At 40.9% G+C, this 19,450-nt stretch overlaps 1 protein-coding gene across 6 annotated transcripts in view; it reads right to left on the bottom strand.

The window, feature by feature from the left end:
- Window positions 1–18,737, bottom strand: part of trim36 (tripartite motif containing 36) — a 32,228-nt gene extending 13,491 nt beyond the window's left edge. The window contains exons 1-8 of one of the 6 annotated variants that reach the window (XM_025897065.1): window positions 18,262–18,737; window positions 13,022–13,256; window positions 6,356–6,436; window positions 5,084–5,427; window positions 3,436–3,582; window positions 2,262–2,357; window positions 772–909; window positions 487–614 (exon numbers count right to left, since the gene is read on the bottom strand). In XM_025897065.1, the coding sequence (XP_025752850.1) occupies window positions 487–614; window positions 772–909; window positions 2,262–2,357; window positions 3,436–3,582; window positions 5,084–5,427; window positions 6,356–6,436; window positions 13,022–13,256; window positions 18,262–18,324 (1,232 nt within the window). In that variant the 5' untranslated portion in view covers window positions 18,325–18,737. Of the gene's footprint in view, window positions 1–486; window positions 615–771; window positions 910–2,261; window positions 2,358–3,435; window positions 3,583–5,083; window positions 5,428–6,355; window positions 6,437–13,009; window positions 13,257–14,098; window positions 14,385–18,261 lie in introns of those variants that run through there. The other 5 variants (XM_025897064.1, XM_025897066.1, XM_025897067.1 and 2 more) reach the window with 5 other exon arrangements.
- Between the last annotated feature and the right edge of the window lie 713 nt (window positions 18,738–19,450).

The raw sequence follows: 19,450 nt of genomic DNA, 5'->3' as shown, positions 1-19,450 counted from the left end.
AAAACTGTATTGATTCAGTTCAGATTTCAAACTCTGCCTGGTGAAAAGACTAAAGTTACTTGTAGTTTTTGCGATTAATCGGAGTTAACTATGCACAGTCGTGCGACTCAATATTGTAATCGTTGGACAGCCCTAACAATCATATTTAGCTTCTTCATTTTTATTAATGTATACTTGGTTACGTTATTCATAAATTATCACTTTGACAGTATTTAACATCATAACTCTGTAGCTCATATTTGCTTTAAGTGCACTGCTCAACTATTCCTTCACAAAAGTGGAGCTTGCTCACCATTCGCATCTCTAAGCTTTGTTACATTATAAATCATTTCTATTGTTGTACTTTTTTTTCCCTAAATGTTATCATTTTAAAACAGATGACTGCAGTGAAGATTATAGTTTTCTGGTTTCTGAACCTTTCCATTTGCTCCTGCTGAGGGACTGAATCTCTCTACAGATGAAATATGTAAATGATGTAAATCTCACCAATTTGCATACCTAACATGCAGCTGCTTCGCAGTCTGCACAAAACAGGATTGATCGGTTTCCTTCAGCACCTCCTGAGCGTAGCCCACCAACCCACTGTTCTCCAGCATACCTTGGTACTCCTCCACCTGGGCAATACCATTTATAAGTCCATTATAAGTTTGTTACAATTGTGACAGCATCCTGAGAAGTCAGGCTCGTTTTTAAACATCTAGAAAAGTTTAAAGTACTTATTATGGACTTCATGCAAATATGATGCATGAGATAGAGAAATCAAAGTCTCACCTGGCCTCTGAGCTGCTCCATGCGACGGTTACGAGACTGCTCGATTGACCTCAGCATCTCAGATTTTCTCTCTTGCAGAGTCTCAAACAGACGCTCAAAGTGCTCGTTGGCTTGACGCTCTGCTAGCTGGCCATTTTCCTTTAGGGAGAAAACAAGTTTCTCATCATGTTAAACTGACAGTATTCATTAGATGCAATAAGCAGACATTTCTTTAGGCCAGCCTGAGTGCAAGTCATTACCACTATGATCATTTAAGACAAAGCAGTGGCCATTGATTCCTCACTTTCCACTCAAGACTGTTGAACGAACCTAGACTAAATTCAGCTGCAGACATTCAACATTTTAAACTCATCTCATCTAAGCCATTGTTCGACACATAAGTAGCAAACATGAATGCATTAAGGCCTCCGTTTAGTTTTGAACAGCATAAAAGTCACTCCCATTTATACTCAATGAGACAGAAGCATCAATTGCAAATGAAAAATTAAAAGCATCTTAAGCCTAACAATCACCTATTGGTCACACACCCAGTGTCCTTTACAAACTGAAAGCGTGGGTACGTTAGCGCTCTTCATCTATGACCAACATCAAAGTAAAAGAGGAACCAGCCGAGACACTAAAAACCCAGACTTGCGTGAGGGAACCAAATCCTGCGTTTCCTTGTTTGTGTGGTTTGCATACTGTTTGTTTAATGATGCTGCTTACTCATACAAAGACTATGTGTAATTGTTCGACTCAGGCTGCTTTCGACTGAGCGGTATTAATTTTTTCTCTGCAGCTATCAACAGGAATTAACACACGCATTTGTTTTGCGTTATAACATCATCAATTTGATGAGATTCAAAAGGTTTGAAGGGTTAAATTCTTCGAGAAGGAGGAGCAGGTTTATTAGCACAAACTGATTAGAGAAATACTAAAAGTGTGAACAAAGTTCATAATACCTTCATAAATGTTATAAAAAGCAGTTTAGTGATAACCCGCCCGTTTATTCCATCCCGAGTTACTGATCCTTTCAGCTGCTTCCTCATTGGTTCACCACAGTGGCCAGATCTACATGTTTGACTTGGCACAGATTTTACACCACACGGCCTTCCTGATGAAACTTTCCCATTTATCCAAGATCCAAATTTGTTCTCCTCTCCTCCCAGAATCAAACCCGGCATCTTTAACATGTAAGTAAGTGAGTGAGTGTGTTAACCACTACACCATGTAGCCACCTTCTGCTCCTTATAGATTTAACATTGTCCAGGGATTTTGCAGAATGTGATAAAGTTGGAATTGTTGATATAGACATTTTGTGTGCACTTTGACGGTCAAAGAACCTCAGAGATGATGCAATAACCATAACCCAATTCCAGGTCTTTCGAGTCCAACTTAATCAAATCAGGTCTTTTGCCTCTGACTACGACTGATGATTGAGGAAAAAAGTCTGCAGAGCATACAGTAACAAAGGATCTGAGAGATACAGCAGCATGAGTCAGCTCTCTCACCTCAGTCTTATTGATGAGCACCTCAAGCTCAGTAATCTGAGTCCTGACCTGGTCCTCTTTGCTGATGAGGTAATGGATACTCTTGGCCAGCTTCTCCTGGGGAGGGAGGAAGGGAAAAAAGAGTCAGCAACATTTACAGTGAGCTTCACAGAGCCTTATACTTGCTGGCACATACACAAGGCATGAGACTAATAACACAACCTTAAAATACATATTTTCTGGGAAATGAAAACATTAACAGGCACCACTTTAAAAAGAAAACACTTTGTAGTTTGAGACGTTCACCAAAAATAGGGGTAAAATTAGTTTATTCCTGATGGACATCTCCGGACACAGTGACGCTGCACTTCTGTTTAAAGAAATGATAACTTACACAGGTTTCTGGGACTGATCAGGACATCTGATACTCCTCCCAAGAACTCAAAGGCAGTGCACACAAAAATCACATTGAACAAATGGTCTCATTAAATATTAAATCCCAATATGTTTGTATCGACACAAACCAGCATATAGAATTTAACAAAATCTGCCTCGACTAAGCCCCGTTAAATAAATCCCTTTAAGCAGGATGAAGTTCAGGCCAACAACACAATTACTATTAAATGCATTTTAATTAAAACCTATTCTGCTGATAGCCAAATTGTGCTTGAGGAGTGTGTGGTTGCTGTGACAGCAGCTGCCAACACAATCTCATGACATTTTCGTCTCCACGTGAACTAAACAAAACACTAAAATGGATTGAAGGTAATCATGCTGAAAGGGAATGCTTTCAAGAGGAGTTTAAACTCAATTAGCCAGCCTGGGTTTAAGTTTCCAAACAGTGACTGACATCTACAGTGTGTGCATGCTAGCACTGGAACAGGTCAAGCATTAATATAACAGCAGAGGAGATGAAATCCAGGTGGCCCACTACAGAAAAAAGCTGCCTCTGAACTTCTTTTGTTGCATACTTTAGCGATGACAGGAGCGTGGACAAAAGGCTTTTACTTGAGTCCAATTATGCCAGCGCCAAACTTCTGCACAACAATCTACCTTTAAAGGATTCTCAAAACCTCAAATCATTGTTCTATCTTTCACTACAGTTTACCTAGTCATTACCACTTTTTAAATAATAAAATTTCAAGTGTACTGACTGTGGGGGCCGGGGGGGGAGGAGGAGGTGTGAATGTGTTACCTTGAGGATCTTGTATGCACTGCTCATGGAGGTGACTTTGTGGTTAGCATGGGATCCTCCAAGCTTGCACAAGTGACACACAGGACGCCTGCAGACCTCACAGTACATGTTCACCTTCTCCATCTCGTGCTCCGGGCACATGAGAACCTGTGAGATTTAGGAGAAAACATACATTATCGCCCCCGAGGACACACTTTGTCACAAGTACCACTTACCTCTCAGTTACATAAGCTGCACTGTGTTAGACTGCAGAGTTACACAGTGTTGATAAAATGTTGACAAATGAAGTGAAACAGGAAGATGAGCTAAAGCCATTTAAAAAAAAAAAAAATTAAAAAAAAAAAAAAAAAAAAAAGGAAGAAGAAAAAAAAAAAAAAAAAAAGAAGAAGAAAAAAAAAAGTGGTAGACAGCTCGATGAACCATTTCCTGATGGGTCTAAAAATAGAACTCAAATCAGCGCTCCAAATGCCAAGATCCTCATCAGAGGCTAAAACAGCATATACGTCACTCCTCAATGAACAAGGAATGCAGCAAATACACAAAAAACAAAAAGAAATGCAAGTTTGTGTTTCCAATGGACATTCTAGACAAACACTATACAATAGGAATGTATAGACATTTAAAACAAGCTCTGGCTCGACCCAAGCAGTGCACACGAGTCCAGCTCCATTGCTGAGGAACTGTTCTCCATTCCTGGATGATTGCAGCGATCAAGGTTGTGGTTTACTCTGATGAATTCATTAACCCAGAATGTCCAGGTCACATTTAACAGGAGACATATCTGTGCTACTCTGGCACGGTGCCACTAAAAAAAAACAAAAACAAAAACGTCCACAATGCATAAGTACAGGTAGGAGGTCCTCTGTCCAGTCAGACTTCCACTGAGAACAATCATATCGGAAATGGTGCTCTCATGGACATGGAAGTCTGCAGCAACAGCTCGGACAGATGCCAGCATCCAGCACGCCAATAACCTGCCCTCGGCCAACTTCACTTAATCACGCGAGTTTGTGTTCAGTAAACAAATTACCAATCCCCAGACTAAAACCGAACAACAAGAATTAAAGACCAATCACAGAATTTGTTTGGGTTTTCACGTTTAAAAAAAAAATTAAAAAAAATATAATAATAATAATAATAACAATAATAATAATAATAATACACACCAAAAAAAAAAAGAAAAAAAAAAGAAAAAAAAAAGAAATGGTGCGAAACAGATTCAAATGCATTTTTTCCAGGTAAAACTTGCACTTCTGTTTTTTGACTAATATATGACAGGGACCAATTTTATATTTCTGCTGAGTGTAAAGTATGTTTGATTCTGTTTCTGAGTTACACCATGCATCACTGACCTTTCTGAGTTTCAAAAAGTGATTAAATATAGTTTGATCAGCAAAGTTAAGTTTTAAGCCAAACTTTCTGTATAGCAACGATTAGAAAACCAACACAGCTGGTAAAATTCACCATGTTGCGCTCAACCTATAACATGCAACTCACATACCTCCATTCAGTCAAGTAAGCAAAAATCTATCAACTAATGTTTAACTCCGTGATAACATATCTTGTTAACTGTTCATAGTTCAAAGTTGTTTTGTTTATCGTTTATAACTTCGTGAGAACAAACTAACAGCAACTGAGCCACACTCACCTTGGGCCTAAAATTCGTAGTGGGACCAACATACTCGTGCTGGGCTTTGGGTGTGCCCCAGGGGTGGTGCAGCTTGAAACACTCGTTACAGTAGCTCGCCTTGCAGTCCATGCAGCTCTTTGTTGCCTCCTGCTGTGGAGGCTTGCAGATGTTGCACATGATGGCGACGGCTGCGCGTGCAGCCTGCCGGTAGCGCTCCACGATGTTCTCCAGGGTGAAGTTTCGGAACAACATGCTAATGCCCCGTTCGCCCAGATCTATGTCATGCTGGCAGCCTGGGCACGGGATGGTGGTGACCCGGGGAGTCACAGATCCTCTACGCCACCCCGGAGAGGAGATGGAACCTGGAGGAGAGCAACGAGGGGAGAGCACTGAAATGAGCTTCAAGAATATAGATTCACGCCTCGGGACACCCATTTTCCAGTCTTGCCTGAGGCCCTATTTTATTATGTGAAGAACAATGTCCTCCAATTTCTAATTACAGTCAATTAACAGCTTTCAAGATGTTCTAGCACGGTTTAAAGATAAATGGGTTTTGAAAAGCAAATTCACATGACTGAGCTTAAAGCAAATCTGACGTTACGAATAGAGCCTCAGCATGTCTCTCTTTGTGCCTTCTTTCCACAGTGACAGCTGCACAATTGAGGCATGGCTGTATTGGGGCAATACACCCAGCAGCTGTCAGGGGACAAAAGTCCACAAAGAAAGACCATCAAGGGTACTGGAACAGGTTAAGGAGTGACGTTTGACAGGAAAGTCAGCATCCTTGGAGCTTATAGAGAATACAGTCTTAATAAAGAAATGCATTTCATTCAACACTTACTACATGAAGGAAGAATATTTTAAGTGCTCACAATGATCTGGACAAAGGAAATAATTCAATTTCCCTTAAATGGGTGATTGGCAAAATAAAGATGAAAAACAAACCACATGATTAAAATAAAATAAAAAAAAAACACAAGCAATTTTAACTAAAGTGCACTGTAAGACAAAGAAAATAAGCTTTCAATGAAAATTTCAAGCAACTGACATGTCCAGTTCAATGCAAAAACACTTTTCACATAGCACATCTCCTCTTAAAGCAACATTGCTTTCAAGAGTCTCACAACATCGTGCTTGTTACTGATGCAGCAGCATCAGAACAAGGCAGCAACACGGTTACACGAGATCACGTCACAGACACAAGCAGGGTCTGTTAAACAAAACATCGTCACCACACTTAAAGCCAGCAAACTGACGTCAGAGCACGCAAAAATTAATATATTGCTTCACGTTTTTGAGGGACAGGGGAAGCGAGGAGTGCTGGATTTATCTCTGTTTGCAAGCCAGTATTTCCGCTCCGTTTCCGAGGACCTAAAAAATTAAATCAAACACTCCTCAGGTAAGCAAAACACAGGAAAACGATTTGAAAGCACCACTTCAGCAAAAAAAAGTAAGGAGGGGCAGCTGAGGGAAAAGCAGTGGCAGAACAGCAAACACACTGATGTGATGTGTAGCCATGCTGTGTTTTCAGATGTATCAGTGAACACTGACGGTGCACTACTACGAGGTCAGATCTGACTGACCACAAACTACAGAGCTTTGTTTACCACACAGTTTTTTTCTACCTGGATTTATTTAACATAGGTGAAGTTTAACATTTTGCTATGATGTTACGATGAAAATCTGAGGCTAATGATGGAAATGAAGATGGCATGGTCTTGTTAAAGACAAGCAGAGTCAGTGGATGACAAGTCTGGCAAAGAAAAAAAAAATTAAAGAAAAGCCTTCATACTTAAACGAATGGTGCTGAAGGTCTTTATATCCTGCAAAGACTGCACGTGCGTGTCATGCAGGCACACCGACTCAGGTTCTGGTCAGCACAGAAGGTGTGAGCAAACAAGGCCCACAGAGCAGATGCCTGAAGCAAAGAGTGTTTGTGTATTGATTTGTGGATCTGCAGAGGGAGCAGAGCCAAAGGCCAAAACTGACGAGTCATTGCAAAGAAAAACTGACCTTTTCTTTTTCCATCCTGTCCAGACCTTTAGACAGTATAATCCTGAAACCTACCATTTCTTTTTACCCCCTTAAAAGGTTTCAGATTATCAGGATACGCTGTGGATGTTTAAACTCACTGGCAACTTTATGAGGTACACCTATTTAACTGTTTGTTAATGCAAATAGCCAATCAGCCAGTCAAATGGCAGCAATCCAGTGCATTTAGTGTATGAAGACATGGTCAAAACGATCTGCTGAAGTCCAAACTGAGCATCAGAATTTGGAAGAAAGGCGATTTAAGTGTTAATGTAACAGCTTTTGGTGCCAGATAGGCTGGTCTGAGTATTTCAGAAACTGCTGATCCACTGCGATTCTCCCACAAAGTTATCAACAGAGCTTACAGAGAACATAATGTTACAACGGTAACTCAAATAACGCAATTTGTTACAACCAAGGTATGCAGAAGAGCATATCTGGATGGTGAGTTCACTGTACTCACTGTAGTCACCAGATCCAATCCAACTTTTGGGTTGTGGTTGAACAGGAGATCGTCGTGTGTGTGAAGCCTGTTGTTTGGTACCATCATGTCAACATGATCCAAAAATCTGAGAAAGGTTTCCAGCACCTTGTTGAATGCCATGGAGAATTAAGGCAGTACTGAAGGCAAAATGGGTCCAATTCAGTACTAGCAAGGTGTACTTAATAGAGTGGCCAGTGAGTGTATACTATAAAAATGGTTAAGTCTGCAGTTTATGAAATATTTATTTCTATGAGCAGATATCCAAGGCAGATTAACAGGACTCCAATTAGTACAACTACACTTTGTTCAATATGGAAATGTAAAATATTAACTTAATACATTTTCTCCAAGGCTGAAAAAAAAAAAAAAAAAAAATCAAATCAGCTCCCATTATTTTTTTTGTATTTTTGTTTTGTTTGTTTTTTTAAAAAGGGCTTTGCAACACTACCGGTACATTATTTTTTTCAGTGTTCAAGAAAGAGACGCTGACTCTGCTTCAAAGCTGAGAAAATAATTGCACCTGATTAAAAACATCCACTGAGCATGTTAAATAAACTTCATTAGTTAAACTAAAAGGGCTTGTGTTAGTCTTGTTTTACTTTGCTGGCAATCTGACACTTAATTCATCATGCTTAAAATAATTAGAGGTAGGCTCAAACAGGTTTGTGTTCCTATAAGTGGTTTCTCAAACACTCATCATTGTCAGGTCAACCATAACGAGCAAATTAAAGGCAAAAGTATCAGGAAATAATGACAGTTAATAAACTTAGCAAGTCTAAACATACTGTATGCTTTTTTTCCACTGTGTGTTTAACTTAGAGACCTACAGTTCTCCATCCCTGTAAAGCTGCTTTAGTTGCTACCGTGATTTATCGAATAATGTAAGGCTTAGTCCACACACACACACACACACACACACACACACACAGACACACATTCTTGTTCCACTTCAACTCCTAGGAAACTTCCTTGCCCCTTTCTCACTAATTTGAGCTCCTTTCAATTCCTTTTTGGTACGAAGCAACCTCTGTCTGGGACACTACATCCCTCCCTCCCTCCCTCCAATTCCCTTCTCTCCATTAGGCACTACTTTCTTTTACATACCGACTCGTCGCTGGAGCATTTCATACCCGTTTTAACACTCAAGTTTTATGCTCAGTGGACATTTTTAAGGGTCAGATATTAGTCTGAGTGTCTAACAAAGAGTTAAAAGCCTACTTTATGGTATTAATCACAGCAGTTCTTCATAAGAACCTATTTTATATCTGGTGTGAGTCTGTATGGTCGTGTAAACAGGGCTAATGCAGACTATGTAAAGAAGAGGTTGAACCAAACTAGGGTTTCACAGGGGTTCTAGTAACACTGTACTCACTACTACAGCTACTCAAAACACGGAGCCCGCGTCTACCTCGACTTCCAAACGACCTTCGCACTGTGGCTGCAAGCAATGAACAGAGAAGTGAGGTGAGACCAACAAGGAAAAAAATTTTAAATGAAACAAAGCATAATGTGAAGTGATGCGTGAATACAGATTTTTTTTTTTTTGATACGACACTGGAAAAAAAAAAAAAAAAAAAAAAAGTCAACTTATGAGAAAAGTGACAAAAATGGTAATGCAGTTCAGTGTAATGTAAAACATTTAAAATACATTTTGAACAAAGTACAGTTAACTCTTGATTTATGCATTATTACTAGACAACTTGTGTTAAAGGAGAGAGAAAACTATACATGACTGGACTAAGAAATGTGGTCCTCATTTTATTTTTGGCCTAGAATGTGTATTAATAGCAACAGTTTGGCTTATGAAAAATATTTCTTGCCAATTCCCGTCATGTTTATATGCCAACTATAAAATTTAAAAAAGGAGACAGTTAGCTTAGCTCACCATTAAAATAGGCAAAGCTAAAACCACTTTCCTACCAGCACCACTGCACTACTTGGAGCCTTTTGCACAGATTTAAGGGAGAAATCTTTTTTTCCCCCCTTTTGATGATGTTCAGACACCATTTTGCTCTCAACAAATTAAACAGGGATTGTCAAAGAGTAAAGGACAGATATTTCATTCATCAAGATCCAATATGGGATTTAAAAGTTTGCTTAATTTTTGTGCGATGTGTGAGATTTATATTATAAACCATATTATATTATTTTTAATTATTGCAAGGTTTACCTTACAAAATAAAGCCTTTTGAGGCAACTGTTGCAGTGACTTGGCACTATATGAATAAAACTGAACTGAGATGTTGGCTGAACATTGATATAAACTGACTGATAGCCCTAATTATGGTGGCCTATCACCATGTAAAACATTTGACTAGGCTGACTGTCATTTACCTGTAGGCAAAGAATCAATCATGCATATGCTAAACAGTTTCCCTGGACACCAAAATAAATTAATACTATGGAAGTTTGTTTATGCCACTGGAAAGAGAAAATATAGCCATCCATAAGAAAAATTTTAGAGAATGTAAACTTTGGACTTATGGGTGGAAATCCCCCCCCCCCCCACCTTTTTCCAGTGGCAGCTCTGAGCTAAAAACATTAGCATCTTTAGCCAACTAGCTAAAGTTAGCTAAAGACACTACCAAAGTTGATGAGTTACCAAAATTAAGCTGGCTAAAGTCTGAAACATTTTACATCTCCCTTAATTTTAGAAGCAAGTGTTTCCAATAGGAGCATGGAAAACATACTCTAGAAAGCAGGTAAGCAAAGGTAACCATCTCCTGGCTGTAATTTCGCATCCAGCATTTCACTTCTAAAACACTGACAAGAAAACAAATTTGCTTATTTCTCAACATGTGACAAGATTACTAAAGCCAACTCAAGCCAACTCAGCCTTCGCCAGCTGATTCTTTATTGAGGGTTAGCAGTTAAAGGTTAGCTGTGTTTATAGCCCCAAAGCTGGGAAACGTCATGTTTTAGTAACCGCCTTTTTCAGTCACAGTACAGCCAGGCTTGTCCAAGCTGCACACTGATAAATATAGCCTTAAGTCTTTTCTTTCTCTCCCTTCATCTAATCCCACAGTCATTCCTCCCAGGCAGGTTGCATCACCATGGCTACCAATGAGCTCAGCTCCCAGTATTGAAGGCACTCGGAGAGTTAGTTTGTTCTGTTGGGAGTTAATGTGTTAATAATGCACTTCAAGGCTTCCTTCTTACACTCACTGGAAACCTGCATTGATGAACAGCCTTATTAAATAAACATTGATAATTACAAAACCTTTAATAGATCATGTCAACCAAATGTCACTGAATTTACCGTACGTTAATGCTGTGCATTGACCTGAAAGGAGGCAGTAGTCATAATGAGTCCAGTGGCTCTGTGCACAACCTGGACTTTTGCAGGAGCTCAGATTTGTTTACTCAAAAAGCAGGATTTGATTATTTCCTGCGTCAACAGATGCAGTCCTGCCAGTAAGGAACAAACTTGAGCTGAACAGGGAGACTGTTCAAGAGCCCTGCCTCAGTGGTTTTCAACCAGCGCTGAATAACTCGCAAAGAGTTCACCTCAGTAAACTTCGGTTTTGTTAGCGCTACCCTTCTGATTTTGACAGTGTTCCAAGACGAGATCTTGGTTAAACATCACTTGGTCTCATACAGCGCGAGTTACTGAATAGCCATAATTGTAAGAAAGTGAGTGCCCACCTTTATGCACAAGTCTAAATCAGTTCATAAGTAAATAACAGAGTGTAAAATCAAGCACTGTAAACTTGATTTTAATCACTTCACAGCATAATCACTCAACATGTTGATTTGGGGTCAGCCACTGATTATGCCCAAGCGTCATCTTAAGGAAAATATTGAAAAATGCATTTAAAATGAAAAAAAAAAAAAAAAAAAAGCACAACTAAAGCTTTAATACTAGTGATTTAAACACATTACATTCAACCCTACATCTCGAATGGTGTCCCAGTTCAATACAACACACTAATAAAATACTGAAATAAAAGATTCAGCTGCACATATGGAGATGTTTGGCATTTTAAGGCATGCATACGCTCTCTGGTAGACATCACAGCTGCTTGAATGTCACAATTTACTCGATTTTCGTATTCGTCGTCTCCTTTTAAAAAAAAAAAAAAAAAAGTAGGAATTGCACAGTGAGACATGATTAAACTCTGCAGATTTTAAACATGCACAATCTTTCCCAGTCCCATTATTCCAGCATGAACCCACGACCTGCTTGGAGTTCGCATGTAGCATTTAAGTCAGACACAGCCCGGGTGATGTCAAGAGCGCAAATGAGACAACATCTTTCTGAAAATGGCCTCCAGCCCAGAGCTCTCAGGAGCCACAGAGGCGGCCTTGTGTCCCACCATGCTGGGTTTTTTTTTAGGCTTAGACATTGACCTGCTTGAGCCGGACTGCAGCAGTGCAACGTGCTGTGCAGAGAACATAAACATAATTTAGCCACCTGCGCCCGAACGAATCTCAACCACAGCTTTCCTCCCAGCTCAGCTTGGTTTTAAGAGTTTAAAATAACTCTAAATAAATAAAAAAAATGAGCTTACAGATCTCCTTTGTTCACCCATGTGTACATAACACACAGACGACTGCATATCCAATTAAAGGTGTAGTGAAAATGATAGCTGCTCTTCTTGTCATTACTTTAACATTTCCAAATGTGTTTGATGCCCCGGGGACCAATGGAAGGCAGACAGTGAAGATTAGGGCCTGATGGAGCTTGTCAACATTTCTTTTCTTTTCGAAGACAAAACTAAAGCTCGTCAACTTCCTCTTCTTTCTCTCTAATGAGGCCTGCAGAAGCAGACGGGATCTGAAGAAGTGATGAGTGACGGCGTTACGGCTGAGTGGTAAAATGATTAAAAATCATTTCTCAAAGTTTGTTCTGCGTTATCTAGGACAAGAAGAGGAGGGGAGAGCGGCGTCTAAGGCGCACGAGCACCCAAACGTCGCACAATACTTGGCCTATTTTGAGTCTCTCCCAGTTTCCATGAGTCTATTCACACTCAACCATTAATTTGCATTGGCTAAAGATTTGCTTATTGGTTCATGAAGCCCTCTTCTCAGTCACACTACCTTTTTTTGCCTTCGGTTTTTATTTGTGTCATGCTTTTCCTTATTTGAGAAGCTTTCTTTCCCTTTCTGCAGAGGAAAATCCCGACACCTGTTGAATGCAGCCTTTTGACGAGAAGCAAAAGCAAAAGATGAAGTTGAAGGAACTAGGAGGAAGATGTTACAGGAACTTGGCATTACCAATTCCCTAGGAGTCACCACAAATGGTCGACCATTGCATTTTGTGTTCTGATTATTAGCTTCCATCAGGCAGTGCAAGAGCTCTCACTGTTCCTGCTAATGCCCTCGATACACAAGCTTTTAAAAACCTAGAGAAATATGAGATTCAATTCCCCACACCATAATCCTTCCTGTGAAGCTCCCTTTTAAGTTAACAAGCTTTGGTTCCTTACCCTGAGACCCACCTGATCTCACAAGCCTGTCCAGCCTCTCCATGGAGGGGGAGGGCACCCTGGACCTGGGGCTGCCCGGTAGGGAGCACTCAGAACCGGCATCAAAAGAGTCCTCATGGTTCAACATGAGCAGCTCTCTCACACATTTGTGGCAGACGCTGTGCTGGCAGGGCAGGATCAGCGGATGGGTGAAGAGCTCCTTGCAGATTGGGCAGATCAGCTCCCTCTCTATGTTCTTGATTGGGACCTGATGATGGAGAAGGGATAACTGAATAAACTAGATTTATTTTGAACATTTAGAGGAGTTTTCAGACAGTGCAAGTGCTGTCAGGTACACCGAACAAGACAAAAATAACATGGAAACAAACAAGCAAAAAAGGTGAACAGAAAGACAGAAATAGCATCACAGCTCAGAAGGATACAGATCTCTTTGATTCCCAGACAACTACTATAATGAAGATGCTGTCTGCAAATCTGAGCGGTTTTGCTGTGTCACTGCAGGTGGAGAAATGCACTTTAAGGTGGGCACACTGGGGTGTAGGTCTGGCGGGCAGCTATACTGATTTCAGTCACTCCCCTGACTATCACAATAATGGCGATCCGCAGCGTATTTAACATGTTAGCGATAGATTACATAAACCAGGATTAAGCCCTGCCAAACATAGAGAAACAGTGAAACGCATGAATCCAGCAGCTCACGTTTCAGCACATTAAAGACGATTACGAGCGTCTCTGCAGCCGTCCTAAAGCGACAGATTGGTGATTTATTTCAGGTGGTGTGATGAGACATCCCGGCGTAATCAATCAATCCATCCTCCAGCTGGTGGTGGTGCTTGAACAGCAGTAATTTAGAGAAAACACTCACGTGTTAAATACCCAGAAGGATAAAGGGAAGTTTAAACAGAAAACAGTGACCAAGCCTGTTTGAAGCGAGTCACTACGCAAAGAAAAAAGTGAAACAAACGCTGGAGTCAGCAATGAATGGAGACTGGTAACTTTTAACAATGCCCAGTCCCAGCAGCAGAGGCGAACAATGACGAGTCTCACACACACACACACTACCATGAAACTCACTTTTCTCCAACTTACCCCGTTTATGCTGCTACGCCGCATCTCTGCAGACATCCCGGGGGAGAAAACGCTGTGTGAGAGACTTAAAAACACCTAACTCGGCGTGTTGGCTCAAGCTAAAATAGCCGAACTTCTCCGACGCGACGTGAAGATGCCGACAGCGACGGCTGAGTGAATTTAAATAGAGTGACGCTGCTGAGAGAGTCTGCGCCGGCCGCCCGGAGTGAATCAGCAGCCGCTTCTCTGCTGCAGCGAGAGCAGGCGGACCGAGACAGGCAGGGGGGAGGGAGGAGGGGAGGAGAGCCGTGTGGGAGGGGGGAGTGCGTATGTTAGAGATGGGCGGATCGAGCCGAATATCGGCAGTATCGTTAACGACGCTGATATTGGTATTGGATCGATACTAGCGCGATAGAATCGATATTTTGTTTCCATTTTTGTTTCTATCATTCTAAGTGCAAGAGCTATGTCGCCCATTGAATTGTGTTAAATATTTTTATTTTGTTTTATTTTATTTTTATTTTGGCAAATATATTTTTAAAAAAACCCTCAGACATGCACTGTTGACCCAAAGTACTTTAAAGACATTTACATTCCAGGCATCCAAAAAACCCAGTTTCAAATTAGAATTATAATTCTTTCTTCTTCTTATTATTGTTGTTGTTATTGTTATTTATAGAGCACTTTAAAAACAACAACAATGACCAAAGTGCTTTGCGACTAAAAACAAAAAGAAAAGATAAAATAAATAAAATGCCAGTAAAAAATTAAAATATAAATAACAGTAAAGACAATAAAATGTACAATAAAAAACTAACAATAAAAAAAGATTACAAATGACCAAAGAATTGACTTAAACTGATGGAAGCTAACTCTGGTGTTCTTCTAAAATGCCGTAAAGGTGTTTGGGGGGGTTTTTTAGTCTTGGGGCCAGCCTAATATGAACGTATTGCATAATTTGGGAGCTACAAGAGCAAAAGCTAAGTCCACTCTGAGTTTCAGTCTTGACATGGGAACAGCGACGAGTGACTGGTCTGCTGATCTGAGAGACCTTTGTGGGCTATGTGTAGAAGGCCTGCCCGGTGAGTAGGAGCCAGGCCACTTAAATTTTAAAACAAGAAAATGTTCAAATACACGAAATGCTGAAAGGTATTTTTTTTGTTGAATTAACTAATTAAAAAAGTGAAAAGTTACTGAATTATGTTATTAAGTCATTGAAACACATGCAAACATACGTGGAAATACAGTATATAAGGCAAAAACAAAGTTTGTACAATCCTAATAAGCTTGAAAGTCAATATTTGGTGTGACTAAATATTTCTTCAACAAGCTTAATTATAAATTCTTTGAGTGTTCTTCAGGAACAGTTCTCCAGGCTTCTTGAAGGACATTGAAAGCTTTTCTTTGGATGTTGGCTCTTTTCTGTTCTGTTGTTTGTCCAGATGATCCCAGTCAGTGTTCCCAGTGTGACTGTCAGTGTTCCATTGTGTGCTTTTCTATCCTGGTATGCTTTTACTGCTCTGGCAGTGTGTTTGGGATCATTTTCATACTGGAAAATGAAGCCATTGCCAATCAAATGCTGTCCAGTTGCATGATGGACTCCCTCTTGCCAACCGTTCTTCCACTGAGACTATTTCTGATGAAGGTTCTGTGAACATCCTAAGCCTCTCTCAGGTCCCGTGTCCGATATTTGCTGGATATGTTTTGTTTGTTTCTTAGGGATATGACACACAGGTGCTGTTAATCTGCTGTACATATGTTTTAATGCATACCATTTCCTTTTCTGTCCTCCAATTGTCCAGTTTCTTCAATTTTTTAAAGTGCACACTGCACAGCATGCTGAGATATGCCAAGTTTTTGGCTAATAGCACCTCGGGAATTATTGGTGCAAAAATACTGCTTTATTTCTATCAAATTATGTTATTTTTGGCACTTTCTATAGATTCAGCTAATGAAATGGGAACATATATGTGAAAGGCTGCACAACAAAGTGCCTTAAGATACAATTTAAAAGTGGTTCTGTTATGTCTGTTATGTATAGACACAGCACTAATTCAACACTAATTCAGCACTAATTCATCCCTTGAGTTAAGTTACCTTTTTATGTTTGAATTATTCATAGGTCAGTGTTAGGTAGCTTAACAAACTAAGCATTCTTCTAAACAAATGATCAGGTACAAGGACTGGACTGAAAATGAGTGAAAAAGCAGTCAATGTCCAAAGGGGGGGGGGCTCAAGACTTTTGCACAATACTGTACTGTATATCAGAGGGACAGCCCAGGTTGAGATTTTTGGGAGACAATGTTGAATGTTTGCAATCGAATTGAATTGGGGAAAAGTATGCTGTGTTTGCAGATACAGTAGCAGTGTTAGCAGTGTTGTGTTTAATCTGTGAAGGCTTGCTGAGAACAGACCGGTAATTAAAGTGTCTTCATGTGCCTATCAGCACTTTGAATTTGAAGTTAAAGGGAAAGCTCTCAAAAGCTTTACAAAAGTACTTAAAATACAAAACAGCCTACCTTTTTCAGTATGTCCATCCTCCCACTGGGTTACTACACTGACACCCATTAGCAAAGGGGGCCAGTAAACTGAGACTGCCGTGCTCGTTACAATGTCAGGGTCCTTCCCATTACATTAGGGGATTTATGAGTCTATAATTGCTTGCTGCAGTGATTATTGCGGAGGTCTGCAATTATTTTATTGAACACTAGGGTTGCCTGGCAAGTCACCCCAATAATGTTTCAGTTAGAGAACAAAAGGTGACCATAAAATAACTTGGGTGCTTTGAGGAGAAGCTGTAATTCCTTCAAGAAGTGAAGTGGCCATGTTATTTGAATTGATTAACCGGCTTCTGCATGCACAGTCACTGGAGGCACAGAGGGCAACTTTAGGACTCTGTTTAGTCATTTGTTTGGTTGCTGGCAGACGCTCGGGCCTTGCAGCGACACTGCCAGACAGCACCGTCTTGCTGCTGTGTCACATGATGACGTTTTTGCCACTGTGGACTTTCATGTTCTCCCTGTGCCTCTGTTCCTCACAAAGTCCAAAGACTTGACAACATTAAATGTCCTGTATGATGTCATTATGTCGTATGCTGTATGTCAACCCTGTGACTGACTGGGAGCCTGTCCTGAGTTTAACTTGGTCCTCTAGGATTCGATTCACCCTCCAACAGCCCTCTTAGATTGGATGGTGATCTATTAAAACTAAATTTAACAGTTTCACAGAGGCCTTAGAAATGTTCTGACACATTACCCTCACTTACAGCATTTTTTGTACTGCTGTTCACAGAAAGACACTCAACAAAGAATTTCCAGTTACTGTTTCATTAATAGATTTACTGGGTTCCTAATTTTATTTATTCTCTGGTATAAAAGTACCCACTGTCCACGACAGGTCTGACACCAGCTTAAATTATAACAGAGATCTGCAACTGCGGCTGGCATGTGTGAGTCAGTCGCCTGTACGGTCTTCTCCTGTTTCTGTCACACACATGAAACACATGCACAGCTCTGTGCACGCATGAACAAATGCCAGAGATTGTGCTAGCAGGAGAGATACATTTCAACACATTCTGTCAGTCTGGAGTGCATGAAATGGGTAAAGACACCCACCCAGCCCTCCCCTTTCAGTCACAAACACACCTCAGTAACCCAGTCTCACCAAAACCACAGCTGCTGCCAAGTGGCCCACATTTTGACAGAAGTCGGTGTTCTCCCTGCAGCAGTAACCAGCAACACACCCAGAAAAACCTCTAATTAAACTCATCATGTTTTTTTAGATAGATAGATAGATAGATAGATAGATAGATAGATAGATAGATCAGGTTAAATTGAGGGAATGAATCTCTACTTTTGAAATGCAATAATGTAAAGTGACAGATTTTACAAGAACAGAATAAAATAAAATAAAATAGTTTGTGCTACAGGAATACAGTAGGTCTTACTGTTGCATATGGCCCATTAATAACTCAGTCATGCACCCGTAGTGTATATAACGCAATATAATAGGATATTGTGTGATACCAACAAAGAACAGATAAGAATAGAAGTCTATGAGCATGCCTCTCCATCCTCTGACAGCCCTGCAGGCCGGCCCGGCGCTGCTGCTGCTGTCGGAGCATGTTGACAGGCAGATCGCCGCTGTCAGAAGGACCATAAATCATCCGAGCGGATGAGCCTCACCTCGCCCCGCTCGATCCGCTCCACGATGCTGGCGAACTCAGTCATATCCTCCGAGTCCGACATGGCTACAGATGATGGTGATGATGGTGGTAATGACGATGAATGCACAGTATATAGAAGAAGAGAGCACCTCGATATTTAAAAATGCAGGAAAAAAATGACGCAAACAACTGCTGCGGCTTGTTAAAGAAACAGGATAAAAGCTTCAGAGCTTCGCAGGGGAGGTGAGACAACATCAAGAGGGGAAGAGCCGCTCCTCAGACCACATCCCCATCATCATCCATCCTCTCTCCTCCCTCCCTCTTTCTCTCTCCACACGGGCTTAGGTTTGTCCGTGGAGACTACAGTAGCCCACATGCGCCGGCAGCAGTTTAATTTTAGTTAGCCTCATCTTGGAAGGAAAAACCCCGCCCTCGCTCCTTTGTAGCCTCCTGTGCCATCTCCCTCCTTATCCCCACATCATCCCTCGGCGGCGATGTCTCGCCTCACACAGCTCTTTGTATTCGCCTGATCTACTATCTATCACCCCCCGAGTGAATGACTTCCCTTAATCTGTCAATCACTACAAAAATCATAATCATGTCAGCCTGAAGATTAAGGGTCGGGTAGGGAGGAGGGGGGTCTCAAATCATTTAGTGCCGCTTATTCAAGTTGGGCTTTTACGCATGGCTGGCGGCGCACTCACGTGCGCACATGACGCTTTATGGGCTGACTTGTGGTCATTTAGACTCACGTAGCCTTTTTATGCCATATTTGGTTTATTTTGTTGTTTGGGAAGCTGAAAACCGCCCTTGAATGTGACACATCCAGACGTGGAGAGGTTTGGAGAAAAAGCCGGATTGTGAGGCCGGATTAAGTTCGTGTTTTTAATTTTTCTGGCAATGCCACTTGTTCCGCGTCGGCAGATGGCTGCATGGCTTCATGCAGACATATTCCACCCCATTGAGCATGTGGAGGGGGGACAAGCAGGCAGACTGCCCTGACCGAACAACCGAAGCATAACAAAATTATTAAGTATGTTTCCAGTGGCTCCCAACCACGGAGACAATCACTGTCAGCTGGCATCAGTCGAAAAACCTCTTTTTTTTGTTGAAAACCATTTAAAGATGCAGGTACATAAACGAACTTCTAATAGAATACTACGATAAAAATACGAGCACCCCATCGTTGAATGATTTAGAGGTCACTA

Source organism: Oreochromis niloticus, linkage group LG12, assembly GCF_001858045.2.
Source record: "Oreochromis niloticus isolate F11D_XX linkage group LG12, O_niloticus_UMD_NMBU, whole genome shotgun sequence".
Classification (NCBI taxonomy): Eukaryota; Metazoa; Chordata; class Actinopteri; order Cichliformes; family Cichlidae; genus Oreochromis; species Oreochromis niloticus.
This window is presented reverse-complemented; position numbering and strand designations above follow the sequence as displayed.